Source organism: Podarcis melisellensis, assembly GCF_964234715.1.
Source record: "Podarcis melisellensis genome assembly, chromosome: 5".
NCBI classification, from domain to species: Eukaryota; Metazoa; Chordata; class Lepidosauria; order Squamata; family Lacertidae; genus Podarcis; species Podarcis melisellensis.
The window spans coordinates 24,198,787-24,224,204 of record NC_138537.1 but is presented as its reverse complement, the minus strand read 5'-3'; the positions used below and the strand labels follow the sequence as shown (position 1 = coordinate 24,224,204).

At 42.7% G+C, this 25,418-nt stretch overlaps 1 protein-coding gene across 1 annotated transcript; it reads left to right on the top strand.

Annotated features, from left to right (window-relative positions):
• Window positions 1–110: 110 nt before the first annotated feature.
• Window positions 111–20,211, top strand: EIF2A (eukaryotic translation initiation factor 2A). The gene is made up of 14 exons (XM_081911083.1): window positions 111–277; window positions 1,625–1,694; window positions 2,135–2,209; window positions 3,278–3,396; window positions 5,217–5,316; window positions 5,787–5,869; window positions 8,138–8,211; window positions 8,352–8,496; window positions 9,627–9,743; window positions 10,975–11,543; window positions 16,423–16,533; window positions 16,734–16,862; window positions 18,323–18,388; window positions 19,826–20,211. Exons 1-14 carry the CDS (start codon window positions 250–252, stop codon window positions 19,889–19,891), a joined length of 1,752 nt encoding a protein of 583 aa, XP_081767209.1. The 5' UTR covers window positions 111–249; the 3' UTR covers window positions 19,892–20,211.
• The last annotated feature ends 5,207 nt before the right edge of the window (window positions 20,212–25,418 follow it).

Below are 25,418 nucleotides of genomic sequence, written 5' to 3'. Positions count from 1 at the left end.
CCGGAAGCGACAGCCTCTCCCCTCAGGTTTTTTTCTTCTCCGTCTCGCCGTCTAACGCTAAAGGTGGCCGGCAGAAATGGGCGGAGGCCGCGTGACGTGGGAAACTCCCCGCCCCGCCCCTCTCGAGAGGTTGCTACACGTCACCCCGGAAAGAGGCGTCCGCTCTTGAGCTGGCGGAGGAGAGACGTGTACTGTCCTGAGCCGTGACCTCCGCGACCCGGAAGGAGAAAAGGTTGGGCCTGGCTCAAGATGGCGCCACCCACGCCGCTTCTGGCAGGTGGGTTGAGGCGGGCGAATCCATAAGTTGCCTGTTTTTTTAATAAATCTTTTTTTTTTCCGATGTAGCGCTGCGTGCATTATGGCGGCTGCTCTGGGGCGCTGCGTGTTGTCCCCGTTTCGGCTGCATCCTCGTGCCGGAGTTGCGCGAGCGAAGTCCTGCGCGTCGCGCAGGGCGATCCTAAAGGTTTCCCGGGGAAGCGCTGTTCCTCAGTAGCGGAGCGCATTCATACTCCAGCGGGCGGCGGCTGCTCCGTATGGAATAGGCAGGCGGGGCAAGACTTAGGGGCCCTCCTAAGCTAAGCAGAAAGCGCGCAAGCCTCCCAAGGCGACAGTTAAGCATGACACGTTGTCAGCTAAAGGAATTTCCGTGTCTCTCCCCCGCCCCCCTAAAATCGTTGTCCAGAGCCGCGAGAGTCCCTGACTTCATCGCTGAAGACAGTAACTGAGCTTGATGGACTAATGGCATGGCTTGGTCTAAAGCAGATTCTTATTAATTTACTTAGATGCAAAAACCTAAAGAGCTTATTGGAGCTTCTTCAAATGTAAGCGTGTATGAGTGTATCGCCTTACTCATAGGTAAAGGGCAAGGCCCCCAATGAGGCTTACTCCTACTCTGTATTCCTAGGATCACACTCTTAGATGTTTTACCTGGGACTGAGGGCCATCTGTGTGAGAACTTGTGGTTAACCTGTGGTTTGTTAAATAAAACATGGCTTGGTATTGTGTCAACCAGGCTTATGTGAGACTGCCTCTGAAAAATCTCTGGAAACTTCATCTGGTCCAGAATCAACAGTAAGGTTATTGATAGGTGCCCATCCCAGTGAATATGTGACTACCATTTATTTATATTCAATCAACAATTCTAATTCTCAGTATAAACTTGGCCACTCCCCTGCAAAGATAAAGTATTCAAGCCTCAAACTTTGACTGTATTCAGACAGTCATTTTTCTGCTTAATAGGCCTAGATATGTGTGAAACACTTCCCTATGCTCACAGCGACTTCACTTATTCCTTTCTAGCATGAATAATCAAATCAGGAAGCCTCTTATTTCACCATCATTTCCCTTTTGTCCAAACTAGGAAACTGGCTACCACTTCAGAAAAAGCACAGTTTGAAGTTGAGTTTATGACTGTTGCTTGTTCTGAAGCTGCCAAACTATAAAGTTGATTCAGATGAAGTGGGAAATTGTTATTTGAAGGCTTGAGGAGCAAAGGGGGACCTACTAATATTAATATTTCAGCTTATTAATGTGAGGTATGATAATTAAAATAGGCTTTTGTTATGTAAACATTAAGTGCTAATTCTATTAGTGTGAAATAAATGCTTTTTTTTTTTTTTGCTAGTGCGAGGATCTGAAGGACTCTATATGGTGAATGGGCCTCCTCTTTTCACAGAGAATACAGCATTTCAAAGGTACTTCACTTTTCTCGATTGTTAAGTGCTATTTTGAATTGGAATTTTTTTTATTTATTGAAAGCATTTCTAAAACATTGTAAGTAAAAGCATAACACAAAGACAATAAAACAGTGTCATAAAAACAAAGATACAACATAGAAAACAGTGAGACAGTATAAAAACAAAAAATCAGTAATAATAGGATCCAATGTTATGAGTCAAGGACAGCCTGGTCAAGGAGATCTCTTTATGAGGTGGTGGCAACTGCTGGATAATGCTTCACATAAATGATCAAAACTATATCTAATTGATTAATTTCAGATGTTAATCAATAACAAGTAAGAATTGGTATACTTATATACTGCTAGGGATATTTATCGAACACAGTCTATTTATATTTTTCTATGCATTTTGTGTCATATACTTTAATTGTGATAGAAATGTATTTGTTTTTCCAGGGAGTCTGGGAAAAACAGCAAAGTTTTTGCTTTCAGCAAGGATGGTTCCCTTTTTGCTTGGTGCAATGGAGAACAGTCAGTATAACTCCTTCTTTTTTAAACATTTGTTAAGAAGTTTGGGGGCCTATATTAAATTGTGCGAAGTGTGTTAAAAAAATTGCTTGAGGAAGGAAAATTGCTACAAATACATGTATTTGTAGGTATGTTCATTCAAAACCAACCTCAGTCAGTTCTCAATTGAACTTCCAGGAAGAGTGGACAGGATTAAAGCTTTACCGACACATACAATTCTGTCCAATTTACGCATTGCTTTCCAGATGGTAGAATTAGATTGGTAGGATTGACAGCCTAAAATGCTTGAATCATGGATGCAGTTGGGCAGGCTTAGCTTACTGAAATGCATTGACCTAAGCATGTGTAGGATTGTAGTTTCTGAAACTGAATATCCTCCCCTTTCCATTTTGAATTAGTACATTTCCAGAGATGTTAGTTCTGTTTTGTCGTTCTTGGAGTATTGTATTGCACATGTGTGCCATTCTCAGCAGTTTAGATATCACTTAACATATAGCAGATGGGACTGTTACTGTTTAACCTGAGGCCAGCTCCCCAATCTTACTTTGTGCCAATTGGGACGAAGTAGTGTGTGAATAGGCCAAAAATAGAAAGGTTCTCTTATCACAGTCATTTGCAATGTGACTCTTGCATGACTTCAGTCTCAAGGGCATGGTAGTGAAACGTGTGCACACGAGTCTTTGAAGGTTGGGAGTTTGGTGGTTACACACTGAGGAAACTTAAGCAGTGGGCAATCTGCAGCCCTCATCCTAATATGTGATTGTCTGGGAGGGAACAAAATGGTGGAAAGAGGTGGCAGAGAGAGAAGGGTTTCCCTATCTACCTTTGGCCTTGGATCTGCCTGCTGCTGTCATACTATTGCTAGGTTACCCCCCACCCCAAAGGAATGCAACCTTGATAGGAAAAAAATATTATATTAGTGAAATATTGAACAGTATGGTAATTGAAAAAACAGTTCTATATTCTATTAGGTGGTTCAAATGAAAGCAAATTTGGCACTGAACAAATAAAGCCTGCTATTAATTAACCACCCTAATCAAGCTTTGTTGAAGTTACCTCTTTTGGTTCCAGAGTAAACATCGTGAACGTCACCAGCCATGAGGTGCTGCGTTCTTTTGATCAGCCGAAGACAGTTTGCCTTGAATTCTCTCCAAAGAGCAATGTCCTGGTAACATGGCAGCCCTACACGAGTGAGTACTTCAGGTGTCTGCTCCAGCTTCCTTCAGTGTAAACAGGGCTGCAGTCGTGCATGTTGTAAACGCTGGAAGGTTCATAAATATGGCAACCTTTTGTACGCTAGGTATTGTAAGAATACAGAAGAAAAAAAGCTGCCTTCCGAAGTGTCATAGTAATAAGTTGTGTATGCTACCCTTGCCTTTCCTTTTTCTAATTTCCCATTGCTATGCCCTTCAATATAGACTGCAAGCTCTTCAGGAGAGGGACTTGCATTTTTTCCTTAGGATCCCCCACCGCTTATTCTCTGTTGTTAGTGTTAGCCAGCCTTCCCCAATCTTGTGCCCATCAGATGTTTTTGACTCCAGCTTCCATTAGTTGTAGCCAGCATGGCCAATGAGGGCTTATATATTTGTAAAATTTATTACCTGCTTTTCACCAGCGGCGGGTTGCAACAAGTGGAAAGTACATTTATAAAATAGATAAGAATCACTACAATTAAAAAAATGCAATTTTAAAATAGATAAAAATCACTTCAATTTTGAAACACATGAAACCATTATGCACGGTGATGGGAGCTGTAGCCTAGAGCAGCAGGTTGGGGAAGGCTATAGTAAGTTAATAATAATAATAATGGAAAGAATCATACTGATGTAAGGCACCAAAAAGTCATTATGTCTGATTCATCATCCAACACAGTTCAAGGCCTTCCAGACATCATGCCCCCAACTAAAACCAGCCCATACTCAATTAGATGTGATGCTATTTTCTTTCTCTAAAGGCAGGAGTGAGTGTGTGTCTGTGTCTGTATGTGTTTGGGGAGGGAGTTAGGGGCTTAGATCAGAGCCATAGCACAGGGAATGGATTAAAACACACCCTGCAGTTTTCCCCGCTTAAATTGTCCCCCTAAAACTGCTGTTAGCTGTGAGGTAGGGGGAGAGAGATCTCGCTTGTCTACCCACCCCAGACAGTGGTTTCTAGGGACAGGGGTTCGGGTAGGCAGAGAGCAAGCATCTAAACCAGGGAATGGGTTAAAAAAAAATTCATCCAGCGCTGCAGCAGCCCTGATTCCATTTCCCCTGTGGCTGCTCTTAGGTAAAAGGAAATGGCATTGGCAGATCTGCAGTTGAATCTCCCATGTCGCATCTCGTTTGGCCCGCAAATGGAGAGTAAATGTATTACTGTTTGGCACAACTAGTTCCAGATGAACTCAAGCAAAGAATAGAGTGACTCTTGCCAAAAAAATGCATCTACAAAGGATTTTGACACCAGAGGGTAAATTTATCTGATAGGATAAGCCCAGGCTTTTGTTGACCCTCTAAGATTAGACCCTATTTTATGTGATTGAATCTTCTGAATATCTGCTGTAATCACTTTTTACATACTTTTATGTGTTTCTATATTGCTGTTTTACTGGTTTTAGGTTGTCTTTTTGTTTTAAAGTTTTAACTACATTTTTTTAAGACTGCACGCTACTTTTGAATCATTTATGAACTATTAAGAGGTTTATAAAGGCTTTTAAATAAACTTACATATTGCATCTCTAAAGAGTGGCAGGGACTGAGAATTTTTATTTTGGGGGGAAACTGTTGTGTCTAGGTTTGTTTAAGAAGGAAAATATTTTTTCATACTTACAGATATGGGATCAGCGAAAGCAAATGCTAAAGGAAACATCCTGTTTTCTTGTCCTTGTGTGCTAGCCCCTAGTATAGCATTCCCTATAAGGCATTAACAAAACGCATCAACAGAACCCATGGTTCAGGATGTTGTAAATTAGGGACGGAGATCTGGTGCTTATTTTGAAGGTCACCACTGCAATATATGTTGTTTGTTGTAGCTTCTAAAGATGGAGGAGCAGGAGTGCCCAACCTTCAACTTTTTGATGTGAATACTGGAAAGTTCTTAAAATCGTTCATCCAGAAAAAGATGCAGAACTGGTAAGTAGCATTCAGGATAACTTATTATTCACAAAAGCGACTTGAAAACTTTTGTATTTGAAGTTGCAGTATCTGATTTTGTTCTGCAGTTCATAACATGGTATATTTCGTTTCAAGCAACCCTGTAGATGGTGAACAATATTTGACATCACGGAAGAAAACTTCTACTCATGCAGTAGGACTTCCCTCAACACAAATCTGCTCCAAAAGGTCCCCTAAACTCCCAGAGCAGATTTTTGGGGCATGTAGGGGGTTGCAGAGTAAAGAGAGGAAGCATGTGTTTCACTGCACAAGGGAAATCTGTTCTGTTGGTGAGGCGATGTCATTGGATGTCAGCCTGTCTTAGCAGACCAGGATGAAAGCAGTGGGATAATTGAAAAATAGCACCAGTAACCATTTTCTAATTTAATAATTCTTAAACATTTTCAAACCACGTTTCTAAATCACTTGCCCCCCTCTCTAACCATTAGGTGTCCTTGCTGGTCAGATGATGAAAGCATATGCGCCAGGAGTGTTAACAATGAACTGCACTTCTTTGAAAACAACAACTTCAGTATGCAAGCCCTTTCTTGTTCTCTAGATAAGCTTTCCCTTTTAGTTTGCCTTTATTTCTCTTGTGTTTTGAGCGCCTGCATTTATCACAGTTGACCGATTCTGGGGAACCATAATGTTTATTGAGCGTCTTGATACAGTTTTGAAGCTCCCTTCTATAGTACAAAATCCACATTGGCTTAATACCTAAGAAATACTTGAATGGATGAAAATCAGAAATAGTTCTGAAAAACCTTTTTAGAGAGTGGTCCTTACAGAGGGGGCAGCAATGCCAGGTAGGTCTGTGAATTACCGTATTTTTCGCTCTATAACACGCACCTGACCATAACACGCACATAGTTTTTAGAGGAGGAAAACAAGAAAAAAAAATTCTGAATGAAACAGTGGATGTATCATTTTGGTGCTTCGTGCTGTGGCCACAGACATGTGATTTGACGGTGAGTTTGGGGTAAGCCAATGCAAAAATCCTGAGAATCCATGTGGATCTGTGCTTTGTAACCACAGCAACCGAAAACAGCTTTTACAACTTTGTAAACAAAGCAACCGAAAACAGAAGAGGGTGGGCAATAAGACCCTGAGGCAGAATGCAGGAAAGCAGCAGCCTCCTCTGTGCAGCGCGCGATCTGATTTTTGCCCCTGCACTCGGGCCAGTCGGCTCCAGGGACCACACATTCGCTCAACAACACGCACAGACATTTCCCCTTACTTTTTAGGAGAAAAAATGTGAGTGTTATAGAGAGAAAAATACGGTAATTACTCCTGTGGTTCAGCCAGAGATGCATGGAAGATAATGAGAGACAAACTCTTAAGAGAGCAACCTTGTGTAAGTTCACTCGGAAGTAAGTTCCGCCTGTGGTCAATGGAACTTTCTCCAAGGCAAGTGTAAATGGTTGCAACTTGAATGTGGTGACAGAGGCAGATATGAGGTAGAGTAGCCATCTGCCATATGTGATGCAACAACATCACACTGGCAGTACAGACACACCCGTTCACATTGAGGGCAAATGAGTCCTGGTAAGCCGCAGCCAAACCTGGGCTCCAGGTAGACAGTCTTGCACAGGTAACTTTTCTGAATCTGTTGCAGATGCTCTAACAAATAATGAGCAGTGCCTTACGCTTGGAATTTTCCAAGGCATTTAATATATAAAATGAGTCTTCCCAAGGATATAGCTAGGCATTGGGCAACCTGAAACCTTGTTGATGAGAAATATACACAGTGGGGGTATCAGGGATTTTCCTGCCACAAATAATCTTGTGAACTCACATTTATTATTATTATTTACTTGTACAATAAATTGTATATTATGTTTTTTTAAAAAAATGAATTTTCCAAGGCATCAGCAGTAGGGACTCATGCGCAATGTCTAGTTTAAGCATTGAGGGAGGAAGCTGCTTGCCCTTTGGGAAATGTTATGGTGTTTGGAGGCAGACTCTAAGGTATATAAAAGAGATAGGCGCACTTGATTCAACAGTGTGAAGACAGCCTGAAGCAAAGTAGCTAACTTACTCAAGAAAAGCCCAAGGACCAAGCTCTCTCAAGGGGGAACCTTTTGCAGGGATGCATACCAGAGATGGGCAAGGGCCAGAGGCAAAAAGTGTGTGATACTTTTGTACAGGCTGCATTCCAGCCATGCAAAAGTCAGAAGTTTCTACTCACACCCACACATTGCTGCATCCTCCATACAGGCAAGCAGGAGATTATTACACATTTCATGGTATTTTACATCAATACAAGGATGGCGCAGAGTAGGTCTGGTGAGGGGTATGGTGTTGGGGGATTTCTGAGAGCCTGGCAGAGGCCTGGAGGGCCATATGCAATTCTTAGGTCTAAGGTTCCTCACCTCTACTCAAGAACATAGCTAAGAGAAGAGGTTGGACCACACTTAAGCTGAGGAGCTGCTTTGACCTGTGCCTGAAAAAAGCAAGTACAAACTTGCTTTTTGAACGCACCCCCTAAAATATAGACAGTTTAGCTGAAAAAGCTTTAAGAGTTGTAAAAAATGTGGTTTGTTGCTGCAGTATATATATATATATATAGAGAGAGAGAGAGAGAGAGATATGGAGATGTGATACACTTGCATCATGCTGTGAGAATATATAGCTTTAGTGTAAACCAATTTTGAAGGGATTATTCTGCTACGTCAAGAAGGCCTTTACCATTATGTGTGTGTTTGCTTTTTACTTGCCACTAGCATAGGCTCATAAGCAGCACAATCGAACAATTATTTAGGTAACTTTTATTAACCTGAGTAAAATTATGATTTTGCAGGTACAATTGCAAATAAACTTCATTTGCAAAAAGTCACCGATTTTGTGATATCGCCAGGGGATCAGCCAACTAAGGTGCTTCCTTTTGATTTTTATTTCTTCGACCATTTTAATTTCGTAGGAATCCTGAAAATGTTTATGAATTATTCCGCTTCTGTCTTTTGTGCTGCTCTTAAGAATTGTATTACCAAGCTGATTAAGTGTTATTGACACAGGTTGCTGTCTATGTTCCTGGAAGCAAAGGAGCTCCATCTTTCGTAAGGCTCTATCAGTACCCAAACTTTGGAGGCCCGCAATCTGCATTGGCCAACAAGAGTTTCTTTAAAGCTGATAAGGTGACGATGCTGTGGAATAGTAAAGGTATAAGAAATTTCAAATTTCCTCTGTCTTTATCTATCAAGAAGTGAATGTATTGATTCTCTGTGTTCTTCTGTGTAGGTAACTAGTGCAAGTGTTTTGTAATTCTAAGTGCTAATTGCAATTTTCTTCTATGGCATTTAAACTATACTTGCAGCTATTCTTCCAGACCAGTCCCATTCCCTGTAACTCCCAGCATGCAGCAGTCATAGGCACGCTTCATTGGGAGTGCAATCAGACTTGCTTTTGAGTAACAGGCACTACTCAAAAGCCATTGAGAAAGACTAAACTGACAAACATCATGAATTGTGCAAATCTTCCATTCATTCTAAACAGAGCTTCTGATATACAGGTTCCAAATGTATTGCCTATCTTTAAAAATGTCTCAAGGGATACTGTAATAAATGGATGTTTGTAATTCTTTGACCGGTAATGCAGTCTTCGAAGCTTTGCCAAGAAAATACAACTTCAGGGCACGTTTTATAGTTCTCCAACAGTATCACATTAATGTGCAGAGTGCCTTATGCACATGCAAAGGAATCTCATGCTTTGTTTCTGTGAGTTAACTCCAGTCCTTGCATGCTAGGGTTGCTGGTATTCCAGTGAGTTGTATATAGTACAATTTTACCTCAGGTTACATACGCTTCAGGTTACAGACTCCGCTAACCCAGAAATAGTACCTCGGGTTAAGAACTTCAGCTTTGGGATAAGAACAGAAATTGTGCAGCAGCGGCAGCAGGAGTCCCCATTAGCTAAAGTGGTGCTTCAGGTTAAGAACAGTTTCAAGTTAAGAACAGACCTCCGGAACGAATTAAGTACTTAACCCGAGGTACCACTGTATACAGGTCAGGAAGCAAACATGTTGGGTGGAGGTGGGTTGTGGCATTACTATAGCAAGCAGAGTGGCCATAAACGGTCTTTGGGATGTTTATATAAACTCGGTGCGAATACAACTCTGATGGCTGATCTGTGCACCATGGCACATGAGCTCTATTTCAAAAACAAATTAGGCAGATTTGTAAGTTGGATTTATCTTGCTAAATGATGATTCTTCTATTGAACCCTAAATTAATATCATTGGGTAGTTTGCTTTCTGAAAACATTTAATTACTGTTGTTTTTATATCCAAATAGCTACTGCTGTGCTTGTAATCGCTAGTACAGAAGTTGATAAAACGGGAGCTTCGTATTACGGGGAACAAAATCTGCATTACATCGCAACGAATGGAGAAAGTGCTGTCGTACAACTACGTAAGTGACTCTCCTAGTAATTGTATAATGAACTGAAAAATCGTCCTCCATATATGCTAAAAGATCTGTAATGTTCTTTGGGAATAAACTTCAGTCTCCTGTGTTTGCTCTAATGACCAACCTTGTACAGATTAAATTCCTTTGGAATGTTTTCGTTTGGACTTTTGCTATCTGAAGTTCTATTAATTCAGAAGAAGTGAGGTAGTATAAGAGTTGAGCTCGAAAGTGCGGACTATAGACAGGAGATGGGGACAGGATGGAGCACCTAATTCTGTTAAGGAGCCCCTGATTCTTGAATTGGGAAAAGAAAGTGGTTATAACTAGGACTCCAAATCAGTTTTAAAGCCCCAACCCCCAATTGTTGAATTGCTTTTAATCAGTCGCACTTATTATAATTCAACAAATGTATATATTACAAAGCTTAAACAGATCATCCATCTTGAGCACGTGATAGTTGGGGTGTGACAAGAAAAGGGTATCTGTTTGTTTTAAGAAAGTAAAGCCCTCTTAACAGTGTCTGGACCAATTGTAATACTTTCAAATGCCCCGATATCCAGAGTGTTTACTACTAATGAGACTACTCTTTAAATCTGTAAAACATGTAGACCGTTTTAACCGATTAAGGTTTTTAATTGCAATGAATTAACTAAACAAAGAAAAATGTGCGGTCCTTGTGGAATAGCCTTTCAGGGCTAATCCTGCTGAAAGAAACTTGGGCAGTGTTCTGGCCACTGAATAAGGAGGAGTTTCTCTCATCACGTGGCCAGGCTACTCACTGGCTGCTGCTCCTCAGTAGTGGCAGGAGAGATGCGGTTATCCGGCTGTGGTAGAATAATGACAGTCTAATATAGGCCTGAGTAACTTATGTACTTCCAAGCCTACTGTACCACAGCAGGCATCCAGTGTGGTGTCTAGATGCTTGACAATCCACACACAAATACACACCTTCAGTGTATGTGTGTGCACTCACACATGCAATCCGAAAGAGGCAGCAAAAAAAAAAGATTATTGAATCACTCTGCTAAGGAACAATAAGGCTGTTTTCAGCTTCACAGGTTACAAGTTGTGGTGGTCTGTTCTAATATCTTGCAGTTTTAAGGAGGCTAACGTTAGACCTATGCTTGTTAAGAGAAACTAACATGACTTGTAACTGTTCTTCAAAATCAATTCCTTCTTCAGGCACATGCAGATAACAGTTTAAAAAAAATTCAACTGTTTCCTTTTTCTCTAGCAAAAAATGGTCCTATTTATGATGCAACCTGGAGCCCCAATTCCACAGAGTTTTGTGTCGTCTATGGTTTTATGCCTGCCAAGGCTACAATCTTCAATCTGAAATGCGACCCCGTGTTTGACTTTGGAACCGGCCCACACAATGCTGCCTACTACAGCCCTCAAGGACACATCTTAGTCTTAGCTGGATTTGGGAATCTCAATGGGCAACTGGACGTTTGGGACGTTAAAAACTACAAACTCATTTCCAAACCACAGGCCTCGGATTCCACGTACTTTGCCTGGTGCCCTGATGGGGAACATATAGTAACAGCTACATGTTCTCCAAGGCTGCGGGTTGGGAATGGGTACAAGATCTGGCATTACACAGGCCCTGTCCTATACAAGTATGAAGTCCAGCAGAACGCAGAACTTTGGCAAGTTGCCTGGCAACCCTTTTTGGATGGTGTCTTTCCAGCAAAGGCGGTAACATATGCTGTTCCGAGCAAAGCGTCGAACGACGAGCCCAAGGCTGCCCAAGCATACAGGCCCCCAGCTCTGAGAAACAAACCTGTGACTAGCTCTAAACTTGTAAGTAACTGCTGCCTCTGTTGTAAAATGTCTTGCTGAAAAATGTCTTCCCAGCTCTGGGAAAGGGTAGGGGGCACGTTATTAAATCCAGTCCTTTGTTCTTCCGCTTCAACTGGTAATTAACACTATTGAAGGCCATTTAACTAGGACTTTGCAAATGCCAAGATTGGATTCCCCTACCCGCTTGCCCCACCTAACTATAATCATGTATCGTTTATAAAAGCCGCTGAGGTACACATAAGATAGGAAAGGTATATGTAAGCACTGGTTTGCACAAGTGTTTTTCTGCTGTCAGATCAGTACATGGTTGTTTTTTTCAGTCTGTGGGAGTAAAGGCAGGGTAATCTTAAACACGGGACGCAGGTGTCGCTGTGGGTTAAAGCCTCAGCGCCTAGGACTTGCCGATCGAAAGGTCGGCGGTTCGAATCTCTGCGGCGGGGTGCGCTCCCGCTGCTCGGTCCCAGCGCCTGCCAACCTAGCAGTTCGAAAGCACCTCCGGGTGCAAGTAGATAAATAGGGACCGCTTACCAGCAGGAAGGTAAACGGTGTTTCCGTGTGCGGCTCTGGCTCGCCAGATGCAGCTTTGTCACGCTGGCCACGTGACCCGGAAGTGTCTCCGGACAGCGCTGGCCCCTGGCCTCTTAAGTGAGATGGGCGCACAACCCCAGAGTCTGTCAAGACTGGCCCGTACGGGCAGGGGTACCTTTACCTTTACCTTAATCTTAAACACTCATTTCTTTTCAAACAGGCTGTGCAATAGAAGTACAATAACTTCTTCCCCCAACTTTATTTTTAATATAAAGGCCTTCAGTCACCTAAAAAAGTGGCACATTAAACTGTTATAATTTTAACATATAGTTCATATTTCCAAAACAAATATATTTCTGTGAAAATGCTCCTGTTTTTGAAGAAATTTTGGCTCTTTTGGGCAAATCAGGCTGTAAACCTTCATAAAGTAAACCAACTACTATTGTAGGAGGCCTTGCTGGCACATCACCAGGATAGACACTTGGCACTTGGTTTAGCTCAACAATGGCAGAGGAACTTTCAAACCATGTAGCCTTTTTATTTTTAAAAGAATGAATATGGTTGGAATTTAACCCCCCAAATTCATTACCAGATGCTTTGAATTTGTTGGTACATTATCTGCAGCATTTCCTCTGAATTCTTCTTTACCAGTTCCTCATCCCTGTAATCATAGAATTGTAAGAGTTGGAAGGGACCTCAACGGTCATCTAGTTGAATCCCCTGCAATATAGGAATCTCAGCTAAAGCATCCCTGACAGGTGGCCACCCATGCTGTGCTTAAAAACCTGCAATGAAGCAGAGTCCACAATCTCCCAAGGGAGTCCCTTCCATTGTTGATCAGCTCTTACCATCAGAAAGGTCTTCCTGATCTTTGGTCAGAATTTCTTTTCTTGTAACTTGAAGCCATTGGTTCATGTCCTACCCTCCAGAGCGGAAGAAAACAAGCTTGCTCCATCATTCGTTCTCCCTATTGCTGCATCATGGGAGCCTGTTCCATGATCAAGCAGTATCCCTGTTGTGTCGCAGGGAAAAAGGGGCTCACAGGAGATGCCATTTGCACAAGGAGATTCTGGTAATTGGCCTCTCTTTCCCATGAGGATTAAACAGTTATGACCATATCCCTGATGGGTTCTGACACTAATGGGGGGTTTATTAAGCAAGCATCCCGTGGATTGCTCACATCACAATAGTGGAGAAGGGGAAAGCACCTCCCAACAACATTTTAAAGACTTGAGATGACAGAGCGAAAGGAAAGTTAAAGAAAAGTGGCAGTAACTAAGCTTGATGGCAAATTAGGTTTTATCCTTTTATAGTAGTACGAAGAATTAATTCCTCAGGGCTTACTTCTGAACAGCTGCGAGCCTGCTTGTTAGCAGTCACTAAAAATATTATACAAGAGCAGCACTATTCACTGAAATATCATTTTCTTCCTAACGTAATAACCTCTCAAAACTTCTTTGGGACACGCATGCAAATGGGTACCATGTATACAGCCTGCAGGGCTTTACCACAGCTGCCAGCATGCAGAATTCTGGCTTTGACTCCAGAGTCCTTCATTCATTTGTTGGATTCTTGCCTCTCTGGAAGATGTTTAAGGCACTGATAGCCTACCAGAATATGAGAACCCTGACGTTTTTACGACGTCAAAAATACCATGGAGCTGGTGTTTCCTAGTATAAATGGGAAACTATAATGCTTGCGGATGTCAGGCAAGAACACAGACTCGAAGGCACAATACATTTCAAGCAGAATCTGAGTTGCAGTAACTGAATCGCAGTAGCCGTCTAAAGAATAATATACTGTGTTTTTCTTTTTTTATCTGTTCGGGTACTGCTGATAGCTCTTATCTCTCTAGCCCAGCTGCATCCTCAGTTATAGGACTGAAGCTCAGCTGTTAGAGCATGAGGGTCGTGGGTTCAAGCCCAATGTTGGGCAAAAGATTGCTCCATTTCAGAGGGTTGGACTAGATTACCCTTGTGGCCTCATCCAGCTCTACAATTCTATGATTCTGTGATTTACGAATTTAACGCTTCCTGTGTCAGTTCACATACAGAGTCACTACTATGCCTTCATCTCAAATATAAGGTCTTGTCGCTTTTCCTGCCCAGGCATTACGGGCTTTTCCCTCCTACATTTATTTGCACAAAATGACCCTTGGGTATTTTTTTCCTTCCTTGTTTTTCGTGTGAGGTGCCAATGCATTCCTTAACTGCAGTTCAGATAGGAGAATTTGTTCCAGGAAGGTAGTCCCATAGTTCTTCATCTCCTAGCTATAAGGAATGGGAAACCTATATTACATCTGCATTTGCCTTTTATGTAGAGAGTCGTTAATCTCCTATTTTCCTTTTTCAGTATTCAAAAACAGGTTCGAGAACATGGCTCTTTACTTCCTCTTTCTTATTTTCTTTTTCAAAGAGCGTAACCTGAGACTACCAGCACTGAAAGGAGTGTTGGTTTTACGCACACTGCTGGTCATTGCAAGTGACTTATTTCTTACTAACTCCATAAGCACAGTTAATAAGAGGTTTGTTACGAAAGAAGGCTGATGTAATCCTAATCGCATGTGATAGAGGAACAAAACTGGTCATTGAGAAACATATTAAGCTTCTTTGAATTTTTTAAGGTGTGTAGTGGGTTAAAGTTGCTCATAGCACAGTCTAATACAGGCATGTCCAACAGGTAGATCGTGATCTACTTGTAGATCGTGGGGTCTTCCTGGTAGATCCCGTAGATCTCTGGCCCCTCAGTGATCCCCTTCTCCCCCTTCCCAATGACAATGGGTAGATCACTGCCAGTTTTTTCTACTGTGAGTAGATTGCAGAACATTGGGAGTTGGACATCCCTGGTAATACATGTTCACTCAGAATTAAGTTCATTGGGGGTCTTCCCATAGTTAAGTGGGTGTTACTTAGGGGACTGCAGGCTAGGAATCAAGTAACATTAGGGGATTTAACCTACATGACATATTAAAAAATTAAGCTGCACAATGAAGAGGGGGAAAGCTCTTGTCTTTATTATTTTATGAAGGTTTAAAGGTGTACCTGAAATACCCGTAGTGCAGTCTTTAATCCCTCACTTGGTTACCACAGGCAAGTCTGGAATTCCCTCTAGGTGAGCAAGCAGGCTTGTGAAGGAGAAACCGAGCCCTCTCTTTCGCTTTTGCCAGCCGCTTGGATTCTGTACTGGGTGTGAAAGTAATGAAGCCCTTTCCTCGAAGGGCAGCGTGGAAACAACAGGCTGGTGAAGAAGAGATTTGGCATCCTCCTCCTCCTTCCTGAAATTACTGCACTTACTGACCGCAGATTTTTATACCAGCCTGGTTTTTTTTACTTATAAGATGGTCGTCTCTTGCAAGCCAAAGATGACTGGTAAAAATGTTTGGGTGGTTAGTAATAAGGCTGCAGCAGTGGAAATGAAACAAGCATCCCCTGAAACACAAAAGCAAAAAAAGAAGAAGAGAACTTTTCTTCCCCTCCCCTGCCGGCTGCCTTTATTGAAACGGATGCTTCAAAAGTTTTCACTTTCCATGCGCAGAAGCAACACTTGCGCAATAAATTCTGTGGAATGAATCCTTGTGCATAATATAGATTGAGAATGACCAGCTGGTTGTCTATAGGCCACGGGTGGCCCATAAAAGGATTGATCTGTCCCTTGGCAAGTCGACCAACTTTTTAATCAGATGGAATTTTTAAAAATTGGACATATAAGGAATAATTGCTTTCAAAATGTGTGTGTGTGTGTGTGTGTGTGTGTGAGTGTGTGTGAGAGAGAGAGAGAGAGCGAGCGCGCGCGAGAGAGGGAGGAAGCAGATAGAATGACAGACATTTCACACTTCAGTGTTGTCTCTATAACATGTCATTCTCATCCACAAAAGATGCTTTCTGTGACATAAGCTCACCACCAGCCCCTTAACAGCTTTATAGTGGATAGAATTTGTGAACCCTTAAACAGATATAATCATAATTGAGTAATGCACACGGACACACAGTGTAATAAGTGACAATCTACATGGGTTTCACACAATTTCTTAACATGGAACTGAGAACTGAGTCCTCTTGTAGAGCTGAGATGGAGAACGTGAGACCCTGAACATGATGTTGGACTACAACTCCCATCATAATTGGTGATTTTGGCTATGGCTGATGGGAGTTGGAGCTTGACCACATCTGGTAGGGCCACAGGTTTCCCATCCCTAGTGTAGGGGTTGTGTTGTTGTGGCATTGCTATAAGACATGTGGCGTAAGTGAACATAAAAAAAACAACAACTCAAGCTCCTTTTATCAGGCAACAGATAATTATGTGTTGGTTTTCTTACAGTATTTTTTTCCCTCCCCCCTTTGCTGTCTCTTAGCATGAGGATGAACCACCGCAGAACATGAGATCAAAAAATGGCGATAAACCTTTATCTAAAACAGCACTCAAAAATCAAAGGAAGCACGAGGCAAAGAAAGTTGCCAAACAGGTATAGCTGCTGCTTCAGTTCTCTTGAGCAAACGGTTGCATTCACATTTTCTAAACCTGCTTACCTGAACAGAGCCAAAACGTGCTGAATTCCAATATTCTGGGGAGCTTAACATGTATACCATTCGTGTAAATGTCCCACGGGGTTGTATACGAAAGACATTGTTCCAGATGTTGATTGAATTTGTTGTTTTTTTACAGGAGGCCAGAGCTGAAGGGAGCCAGGAAGTTACTCCGGCCTCACCAGTACAGAATGCATTGCAGAATGCGGCTCCCTCCATAACATCAGGAGATCCTGAGGTTGATAAGAAGATAAAGAACCTGAGGAAGGTGAGGAGCTTTTCTAATGAAGAAGCTTGTCTGTTCTGGCAAAAGGTCTTCTCTCCAACCCCACACCCTAGTACCTGACAGCTGTCACTTCTCTCACCATCTAACTTTATTATTATTATTATTATTATTATTATTATTATTATTATTATTATTATTTTGGTTTAATGCATAGGTGCACAATAAGGGCTATTAGGTACAGAGCCAATGTTCCCCAAGGCAGCCAAAGTCCTCCAGTCTCTTCCCTATTGTATCAGAAATAGCGTGGCAGCTGCTAAAGGTAAAGGTACCCCCGCCCGTACGGGCCAGTCGTGTCCAACTCTAGGGTTGTGTGCCCATCTCACTTAAGAGGCCGGGGGCCAGCGCTGTCCGAAGAAAGTTCCGGGTCACGTGGCCAGCGTGACGAAGTTGCTCTGGCGAGCCAGCGCAGCACACGGAAACGCCGTTTACCTTCCCGCTATAAAGCGGTACCTATTTATCTACTTGCACTTAAGGGTGCTTTCGAACTACTAGGTGGGCAGGAGCTGGGACCGAAAGACGGGAGCTCACCCCGCCGCAGGGATTCGAACCGCCGACCATGCGATCGGCAAGTCCTAGGCACTGAGGTTTTACCCACAGCGCCACTCGTGTCCAGTGGCAGCTGCTAGACAGGCTAGATGAGAAGTCCTGTGAGTGCCAAAAGTAGGGAAAATGCAGCAGACACATATGCAATTATTATTATTATTTTAGAAAAGGATGGGAACCTGTAAAATTGAGAACAGTGGTGCAGAGGGGTGATCAGCTCCTCCTTGCTGCCCCCCCCCCAAAAATCAAAATGGTCCGCCAGCTCTTCTTCTTTCTAGAGCAGAAAAGGATGTGAAGCATCTGGAAGAGCAATTTTAAGTGGGGATAGGCACAATGTTCTTATCTAGATATACTCTCTGATCTTGCAATAAACCAGGCATAGGCAAACTCGACCCTCCAGATGTTTTGGGATTACAGCTCCCACCATCCCTGACCACTGATCCTGTTAGCTAGGGATGATGGGAGTTGTAGTCCCAAAACATCTGGAGGGCCGAGTTTGCCTATGCCTGCAATAAACTAATGTGGCACAAAATCCTTTACATTCAGCAGCCACCACTCCAGGGTGCAGAGCAGCAATCTATATGACGGCTGTTGCTCTCAACAGAGTGCTTGAACCTACCATATCTCCTTTAGGAAAGCCAGATATCAGTGGCATTTTAATCACTCAGCTGCCCGCTTGCCAATCTGTGGTTTGGGCTGCACAGCTCAGGCTCTCTCTGTGCTGTTTACACTTTTCCGCAGGGAAAATATATATTTCAAAGGAGCGTGGAGGCATCCATGACCTTGAAGATAATGCTTAGGGAACAGTAAAGGGCACTTCCTCTCCCCCCCCCAAAAAAAATTCCTACAGTATAAATATTCAAATGTCTTAAAACGTGTTCTTTTTTTCACCACCACAGAAACTAAAAGCAATTGAACAGCTGAAGGATCAGGCCACTACAGGCAAACAGCTAGAGAAAAACCAGGTATGCCTATTCATATATCATTCTGTTATTAGGGATGGCTTGTACAGCATGTTAAAAGTACTAAAATGTACTATTAGTATATTGTAAATGTAAAAAAGCACTATTCTGTTTTCTTTTGAAAATATTGCCAGAACCGAGATTCAATAAGTTCTGTTTTTTCTTGCAATTAAAACAAAGGCTCTGAACTTATTTGAATGTGCTCCTATTAAAGTTGCAATGTGAGACAGAAGGAACTCTCCTTTCCACACATGGCAGGCAGATGTCTTGAAATGAATAGTGTTTGTAAGCACATCAGATGAGCTCTGCTGCATTGGACCAAAGCTCCATCTAGCCCGTGTATGGGAGCCCTCAGGCCCTCCTGATGTTGCTGAACTGCAACTTGGGGCCACCACTGAAGGGGAGCAACCAAAGGGGGCCATCCCTTTGGGGGTGGAACGAGGGGGTGGGCCAGCCCCCTTGTGCTATAATTACTGTTCTAACGGGGATGGGGTTTTTAACTTGAGTGGGTGCTGTTTTATTTGGTTGGGTGGGGTGGTTTAAAATTGTTTTTAAATGTTATATGTTAATTTGTATTTTGCATTTGTGGGCTGGGGTAATGGTTAGGGACCTTTGTTGGGGAGTGCATTTTTTTCTTAGCTTGTATATATTACTATAGTTAATTGTTTAACTTATTTTCATTATGTATTTTTGCTTTTCATGTTGTACCTTTATGTTGTCATCTGCCCTGAGACCTACGGATATAGGGCGGTATACAAATTTAATAAATAGCAACAACAACAATTTCCATCAGCGCCAGCAAGCATGGTCAGGGGCCAGGGATGATGTCAGTTGTGGTTCAGTTGTGGTTAGAGGGCTCAAGAGTCCTCACACCTGTTCTAATCCAACAGCCTGTTTTTAATTACAGTGGTACCTCGGGTTACATACGTTTCAGGTTACATACCCTTCAGGTTACAGACTCCGCTAACCCAGAAATAGTACCTCAGGTTAAGAACTTTGCTTCAGGATGAGAACAGAAATTGTGCAGTGGCAGTGGCACAGCAGCAGCAGGAGGCCCCATTAGCCAAAGTGGTGCTTCAGGTTAAGAACAGTTTCAGGTTAAGAACGGACCTCCGGAACGAATTAAGTACGTAACCAGAGATACCACTGTAGTGGCCAGAGAGATGCTTCCAGGAAGCCCATTGGCAGGCCATGAAAGTAAATTTTCTGACCCAGTTCCTGTGGAGTCTTAAAGCATCTAAACATGGACGCTCCGTTTGGCTGCTGCGACTGAGAGCCACTGATACCCACCAAGAATCTCCCATCTGGATTTATGTTAAGAAATGGTTTTCAGAAGTAGATAGCTTTTGTCGGATATGACTGTTCTGTGTACTCAAGTTTATTTTTTTCTTTGCCTGTGCTACGTAGTATCTGATGGTGTCTTCTGTGTATATTTCCTAGCTGGAGAAAATTCAGAAAGAGGCTGCCCTCCTAAAGGAGCTGGAAGAGTTGGAGCTGGGTGTTTAGAAAGAAGACAGATGAAACTCACGGGTTTGTTCTATAGAATCATTTAATAATAAAAAGACTGGAAATGCTCATTTAAAAACACTATACACAGTTACATTTTTTTCTTGACCCTAATATATGGATACATGTAAAAAATTTGAGCAGAAGTATTGTAAATCAAAACGAGGCAAATAACTTGCTGTGATTCCAAAATGGTATTACTGAACTAAATAAAGTACAGTGGGTCCCTCTATTTACTCTTTGGCCAGATACAATAGAAGTGACCCTTATGCAATAAGAAGACTGTAGAATATAATAAAAAGCATTTTCCATTTAATAAAGATTTTTGTGTTTTTTTTATAGGTCTTGTATGTTTCTAACCTGCTGTATTTCTGTTTCAGTGTGACTTTTTGTGGATTGAGACACATTTTCCTAGATCCTGGGATTTCGCTTTCTCTCTCTGTGTGTACAAGAAAGTCACAACTGAGAAAAGGGATTGAGTATAAAGGAGAAAGGACATGTCCCTCCTCTGAAATGGAGACAGGAGAGATTCATGAACTCCCTGATGAAAAGGGAGTAAGTTTTGCCTTCCTGGAAACCCCAGTTCCAAATCAAGTAGAAGTAAATGTCTGAACTTACTCGTGTTTACATGGTTTGCTAGAAGTGAAAGGAGGAATATTAGGTAACTGGTCAATATTCACAAGGGGATCCATCCGTTACACACTTACCTGGTGTCTAAATTAGGAAGTGTCATAGTGTAGATTAAATGGGGTGTGGGTGGGAATGATATGGAAAATAACCTTTTCAGAATAGCTCCTTCCCCGCCCATATGACTGCATTCCAGGGGGTTGGGAGTGCCTTCCAACAGTACAATTCTATGATTCTGTGTTTTTATTAACTCAGCATATTCTCCCATTCTTCCACAATGGAAACTGAAGATGGCAGGCAACACCAGAAACACCAATAAAATCACAGTGAACTGCTAAAAAGTGGCTGGCTCCTTCTGCCTCAACTCCCTTTCTGTGTGGTCCATGATGCAGTTATTTTAAATGCAGCTGAAAGAAACTTTCGAAGTAACCAAGTCGACCTAGAGCTAGAAAAAACCCTTATGTACTTACCGTATGTCACATGGTATTTTCTTCCTAGGTCAGGACACAAGAGTGTCCAAATCAATGCCTGAGATGCCCTCTAGTGGAATAGCCATGCAATGTGCATCGTTTCGAAAGAAATTGATGTCAAAGTGTACAAAGCAGAAATGGTTGGCCCGTGACCCTCCAAATGTTGTTGAGATCCCCCATCAGACTTAGCCAGCATGGAATATGGGCAACGATTGTGTGAGCTGTAATCATCAACACCTGGAGGGGCCACAGGTTAGCCCTCCGTGTTTTAAAGTGTCCAAACTGGAATTGCACTTTCCATTTGCCAAAGTGGAGTGGAAGACATTCAGTGAATAAGTTTACTCCTTGCACTGGACTGGGCAGGCAGTGTCTTCCAAGTCTTTTGCCTCCTTTTCCGGGGGAAAGAGCCATTCTGCGCTGCCTCTGGTCAGGTGGGCAGTTTCATTTTTTCACAGTGAGGAAAAATGTTTCTTACTCTACCACTGCACACTGCAATTCTGTTCCTCACTCCTGAAACTCTGGGTTTTTTGTTTTTGCTAACTATCCCTCACCTCAGGAGGGGCTTTCCCCATTTGCTGTTGGCCCACAATGTCTCTGTTAATGGTCATCGCCCATTTCTTTGTGGTCTTTTAATGGTCCATCTCTCAAGGCAATTGCTTCATCAGGAAGCCAGCCCATCTCTGTTTTTTTAACATGGCTTATATTTTAACATGCTAATTTCAGTGTCTGGCAACCCATAATTAGAATAGGAGTCAAGGTATCCCACAAAAAATATAACAGTATATTAGTTTCTAGGATGGCGGGGGGACGGAGACCCACACCCACCATTATGTATTTAGTTATTTCATATAATTTATACACTGATTGATTGGTGTGTTTTTTTTTAAAAAAAAAAACCACATCATAGCAGTTTACAAAAAGGTAAGACTGTAAAATCTAGGGAAAAAATCACATCCACGCATACAAAAGTTAAAATACTAAAACAGATTAAAATTACCTCAACTTCCTTTCATTTTTTTGATATAATTTTTATTCGATTTCACAAGTATAAAGATATAACAATACAACCATACACATTTAAAGATTCCTTTGAATCTCTGGACTTCCCACCTTCTCCTCCATGGGTCCTATTGTTAACCTTTTCTACTGCGTATTTTTCAATAGTCCATATTTTATATCACTCAATTTTCTCCATAATATTTGCTACGTTACAAGTGTTATTGCAATCATGCTAATTTCATCTGCTCACAGTGGTCTCCAAGATAAATTATATTTTTTCTCCATTCTTTGTTAAAGTTTTGGTCTTCTTGATTCCTGAGCTTTCCGGCCAGTTTTGCCATTATGGCATAGTCCCAACAGTTTAATTTGCCATTTTTCTCTGGTAGGGACTTCATCTTCTTTCCATCTCTGGGCTAGTAGCATCCATTTGGCTGTCGCCTTGTACATAAGAAGTCTTTTCTGCTCCCTTGGAATATCAGCACTAAAATTACCTCAACTTTCTAGGCACCTGAGGTGGCTTGTCTAAACAAGAATATTTTCAGCAGGCACTTTTCTGCAGCGAAGGGGCTTGCTTGATCTCACAGGCAAGGAGTTCTAAAGTGCAGGTGCTGCCAGACTAAACGATCGCATTCTTACAAATCCAGAACAGATATTAAAGGTTCCCCTATAGATAGTAAAAGGACCCCTGATCATTAGGTCCAGTCGTGGACGACTCTGGGGTTGCAGTGCTCATCTCGCTTTATTGGCCAAGGGAGCTGGTGTACAGCTTCCGGGTCATGTGGCCAGCATGACTAAGCCGTCTCTGGCGAACCAGAGCAGTGCATGGAAACGCCTTTTACCTTCCCGCCAGAGCGGTACCTATTTATCTACTTGCACTTTGATGTGCTTTCAAACTGCTAGGTTGGCAGAAGCAGGGACCGAGCAACAGGAGCTCACCCCATCCCATCGCGGATTCGAACCGCTGACCTTCTGATCGGCAAGTCCTAGGCTCTGTGGTTTAACCCACAGCGCCACCCGTGTCCCTCAGATGATGTTGTTGTTTAGTCATTTAGTCGTGTCCAACTCTTCGTGACCCCATGGACCAGAGCACGCCAGGCACTTCTGTCTTCCACTGTCTCCCTCAGTTTGGTCAAACTCATGCTGGTAGCTTCAAGAACACTATCCAACCATCACGTCCTCTGTCGTCCCCTTCTCCTTGTGTCCTCCATCTTACCCAACATCAGGGTCTTTTCCAGGGAGTCTTCTCTTCTCATGAGGTGGCCAAAGTATTGGAGCCTCAGCTTCACGATCTGTCCTTCCAGTGAGCACTCAGGGCTGATTTCCTTAAGAATGGATAGGTTTGTTCTTCTTGCAATCCATGGGACTCTCAAGAGTCTCCCCCAGCACCATAATTCAAAAGCATCAATTCTTCGGCAATCAGCCTTCTTTATGGTCCAGCTCTCACTTCCATACATCACTACTGGGAAAACCATAGTTTTTACTATACGGACCTTTGTTGGCAAGGTGATGTCTCTACTTTTTAAGATGCTGTCTAGGTTTGTCAGTACTTTTCTCCCTTAGATATTACCTGTCAGCAATTATGCCACAGCATTCTGCACTAACTGCTGTTTCTGGATCAAACACAAGGGAAGCCCCACCCTTGTGCGTTGCAGTCATGAAGTAATCAAGTCATGAAGTAACCAGCGTATTAACTACTGTGGAAAGGCTTTCTGGGTCTAGGAACAGTTGTAGCAGTCGAACCAGCTGCAGTTGGCAAACACTGCTTCTAGCCGCTGAGGTTACCTGAGCTTCCAGGTACAGAGCTGGGTGTAGAAGCACCCCAAAGCTGTGAACCTGATGGTTCACAACCCCATCCAGACTAGGCAACTGAGCAATTTCTCAGAAACAAGGAGCTACTCACCCACAGTGCCTCTCTCTTGCAAGGATTCAAGCTCAGTTTGTTTTTCCTCATCCATTTTACAACTGTACCCAGGCAATGCCCCAGGGGACTGGACAGCCTCTCCTGATTCAGAGATGATGGAGAAATAGAGTTGAGTATCATCAACCTATTGATAGCACCTCGCCCGGAAACGCCTAATGACCGCTCCCAGCAGTTTCATGTAGATATTAAATCATGCTGGAGATAAGGTAGCTGCCATAGCATAGCTGCCAAGTGGCCAGAAGGCACTCCTCTCTAGACACGGTCCTGAAGGTCAGATTGGAACCACTGTAATAAAGTCCCCCCCAATCCCCACTCCTCAGAGCTGGTCCAGGAGGACACCATGGTCAATTCTTTCAAATGCCAATGAGAGATCAAGCAGGCACAAGGTCATACTCCCCCGTCTTGCTCTCTACAAGGATCAGCTGAGGCTGACTCCATCCCATGGCCAGGCCTAAATCCAGATCAGAAGGGATCTACATAAATTGTGTCCTCCAAGAATGCCTGCAGGGGCCCCACCAAAGTCCTTTTCGCCACCTTCCCTAAAAAGGGTTGGTGTTTTTTCTTGTAACTGGCCAGTTGCTGTTCAAATCCAAGTGATCCAGAGCCGATTTCTTTAAGAGAGGTTGCACCACTGTTTCTTTCAATGCAGCAAGGACCACCCCCTCACACAGTGAAGCATTAACCACAATCTGGACCCAACCAGTCAGTCCCCATCAGATGCATTGCTGCCAGCACCTTGTCCACATCAGCTGATTGCAGAAGGTGACATTCACCCCACAAAGCATCTCAATAGCTTCAGTCCTGAATTGGTTGTGCTATCATCAGCATGAAAAGGTGAAGAATCATGCCGTTTCTGATGGGTCAATGTCCTTCCCAGCAGAAGAGTCCCCCCCCCATCAGTTTCTATTCTGGTTAGTTGCTATTTACTCCCAAGAGCTTAGGGGGTCTCCCCTATTCTAACATGGCCTGCTCTGATGGGGGACATTTGTGTGCGAGGACTCATCTCTATGACCTTCTTTTACAGTGTGTCGAATTTCACACAAAACAGCCACAGGTGCCACACACTCCTAACTTTTCAGGCACCATTTTCATTGCTATTTGTTTTGGGCCATCCACACCTGGGGTGGGGTGGGGGAGCTTGACAGGAAGTATTCAGGTGGTGTTTTTTTCCTGTCTCAACCCCTCCACTAAATATTTCACCACCAACCCTCCCTCAAAAAATGATAACCTTTCTGAAAGTTTTTCCTCAACCGTGAGGACATAACATTTTCAGCTGTTGGTTGGGTGACTTCCATTGGCTTTAATTGAGTTTTCGGTTACTAAAGTGAATAATAGCTTGTTGTTGCTCTGAGGTACATAATCATTACTGCATAGTTTTGCTGATCTATAGCCAAGGGCAACCCTTCCCCTACAAGCTGTGCTATCATGGCGCATCAATATTGTTTGTGAGCTGTCCTTTTGGACTTTAGCAGCAATTCTGTATGTGATTAGGCTGATTGAATGTCATTGA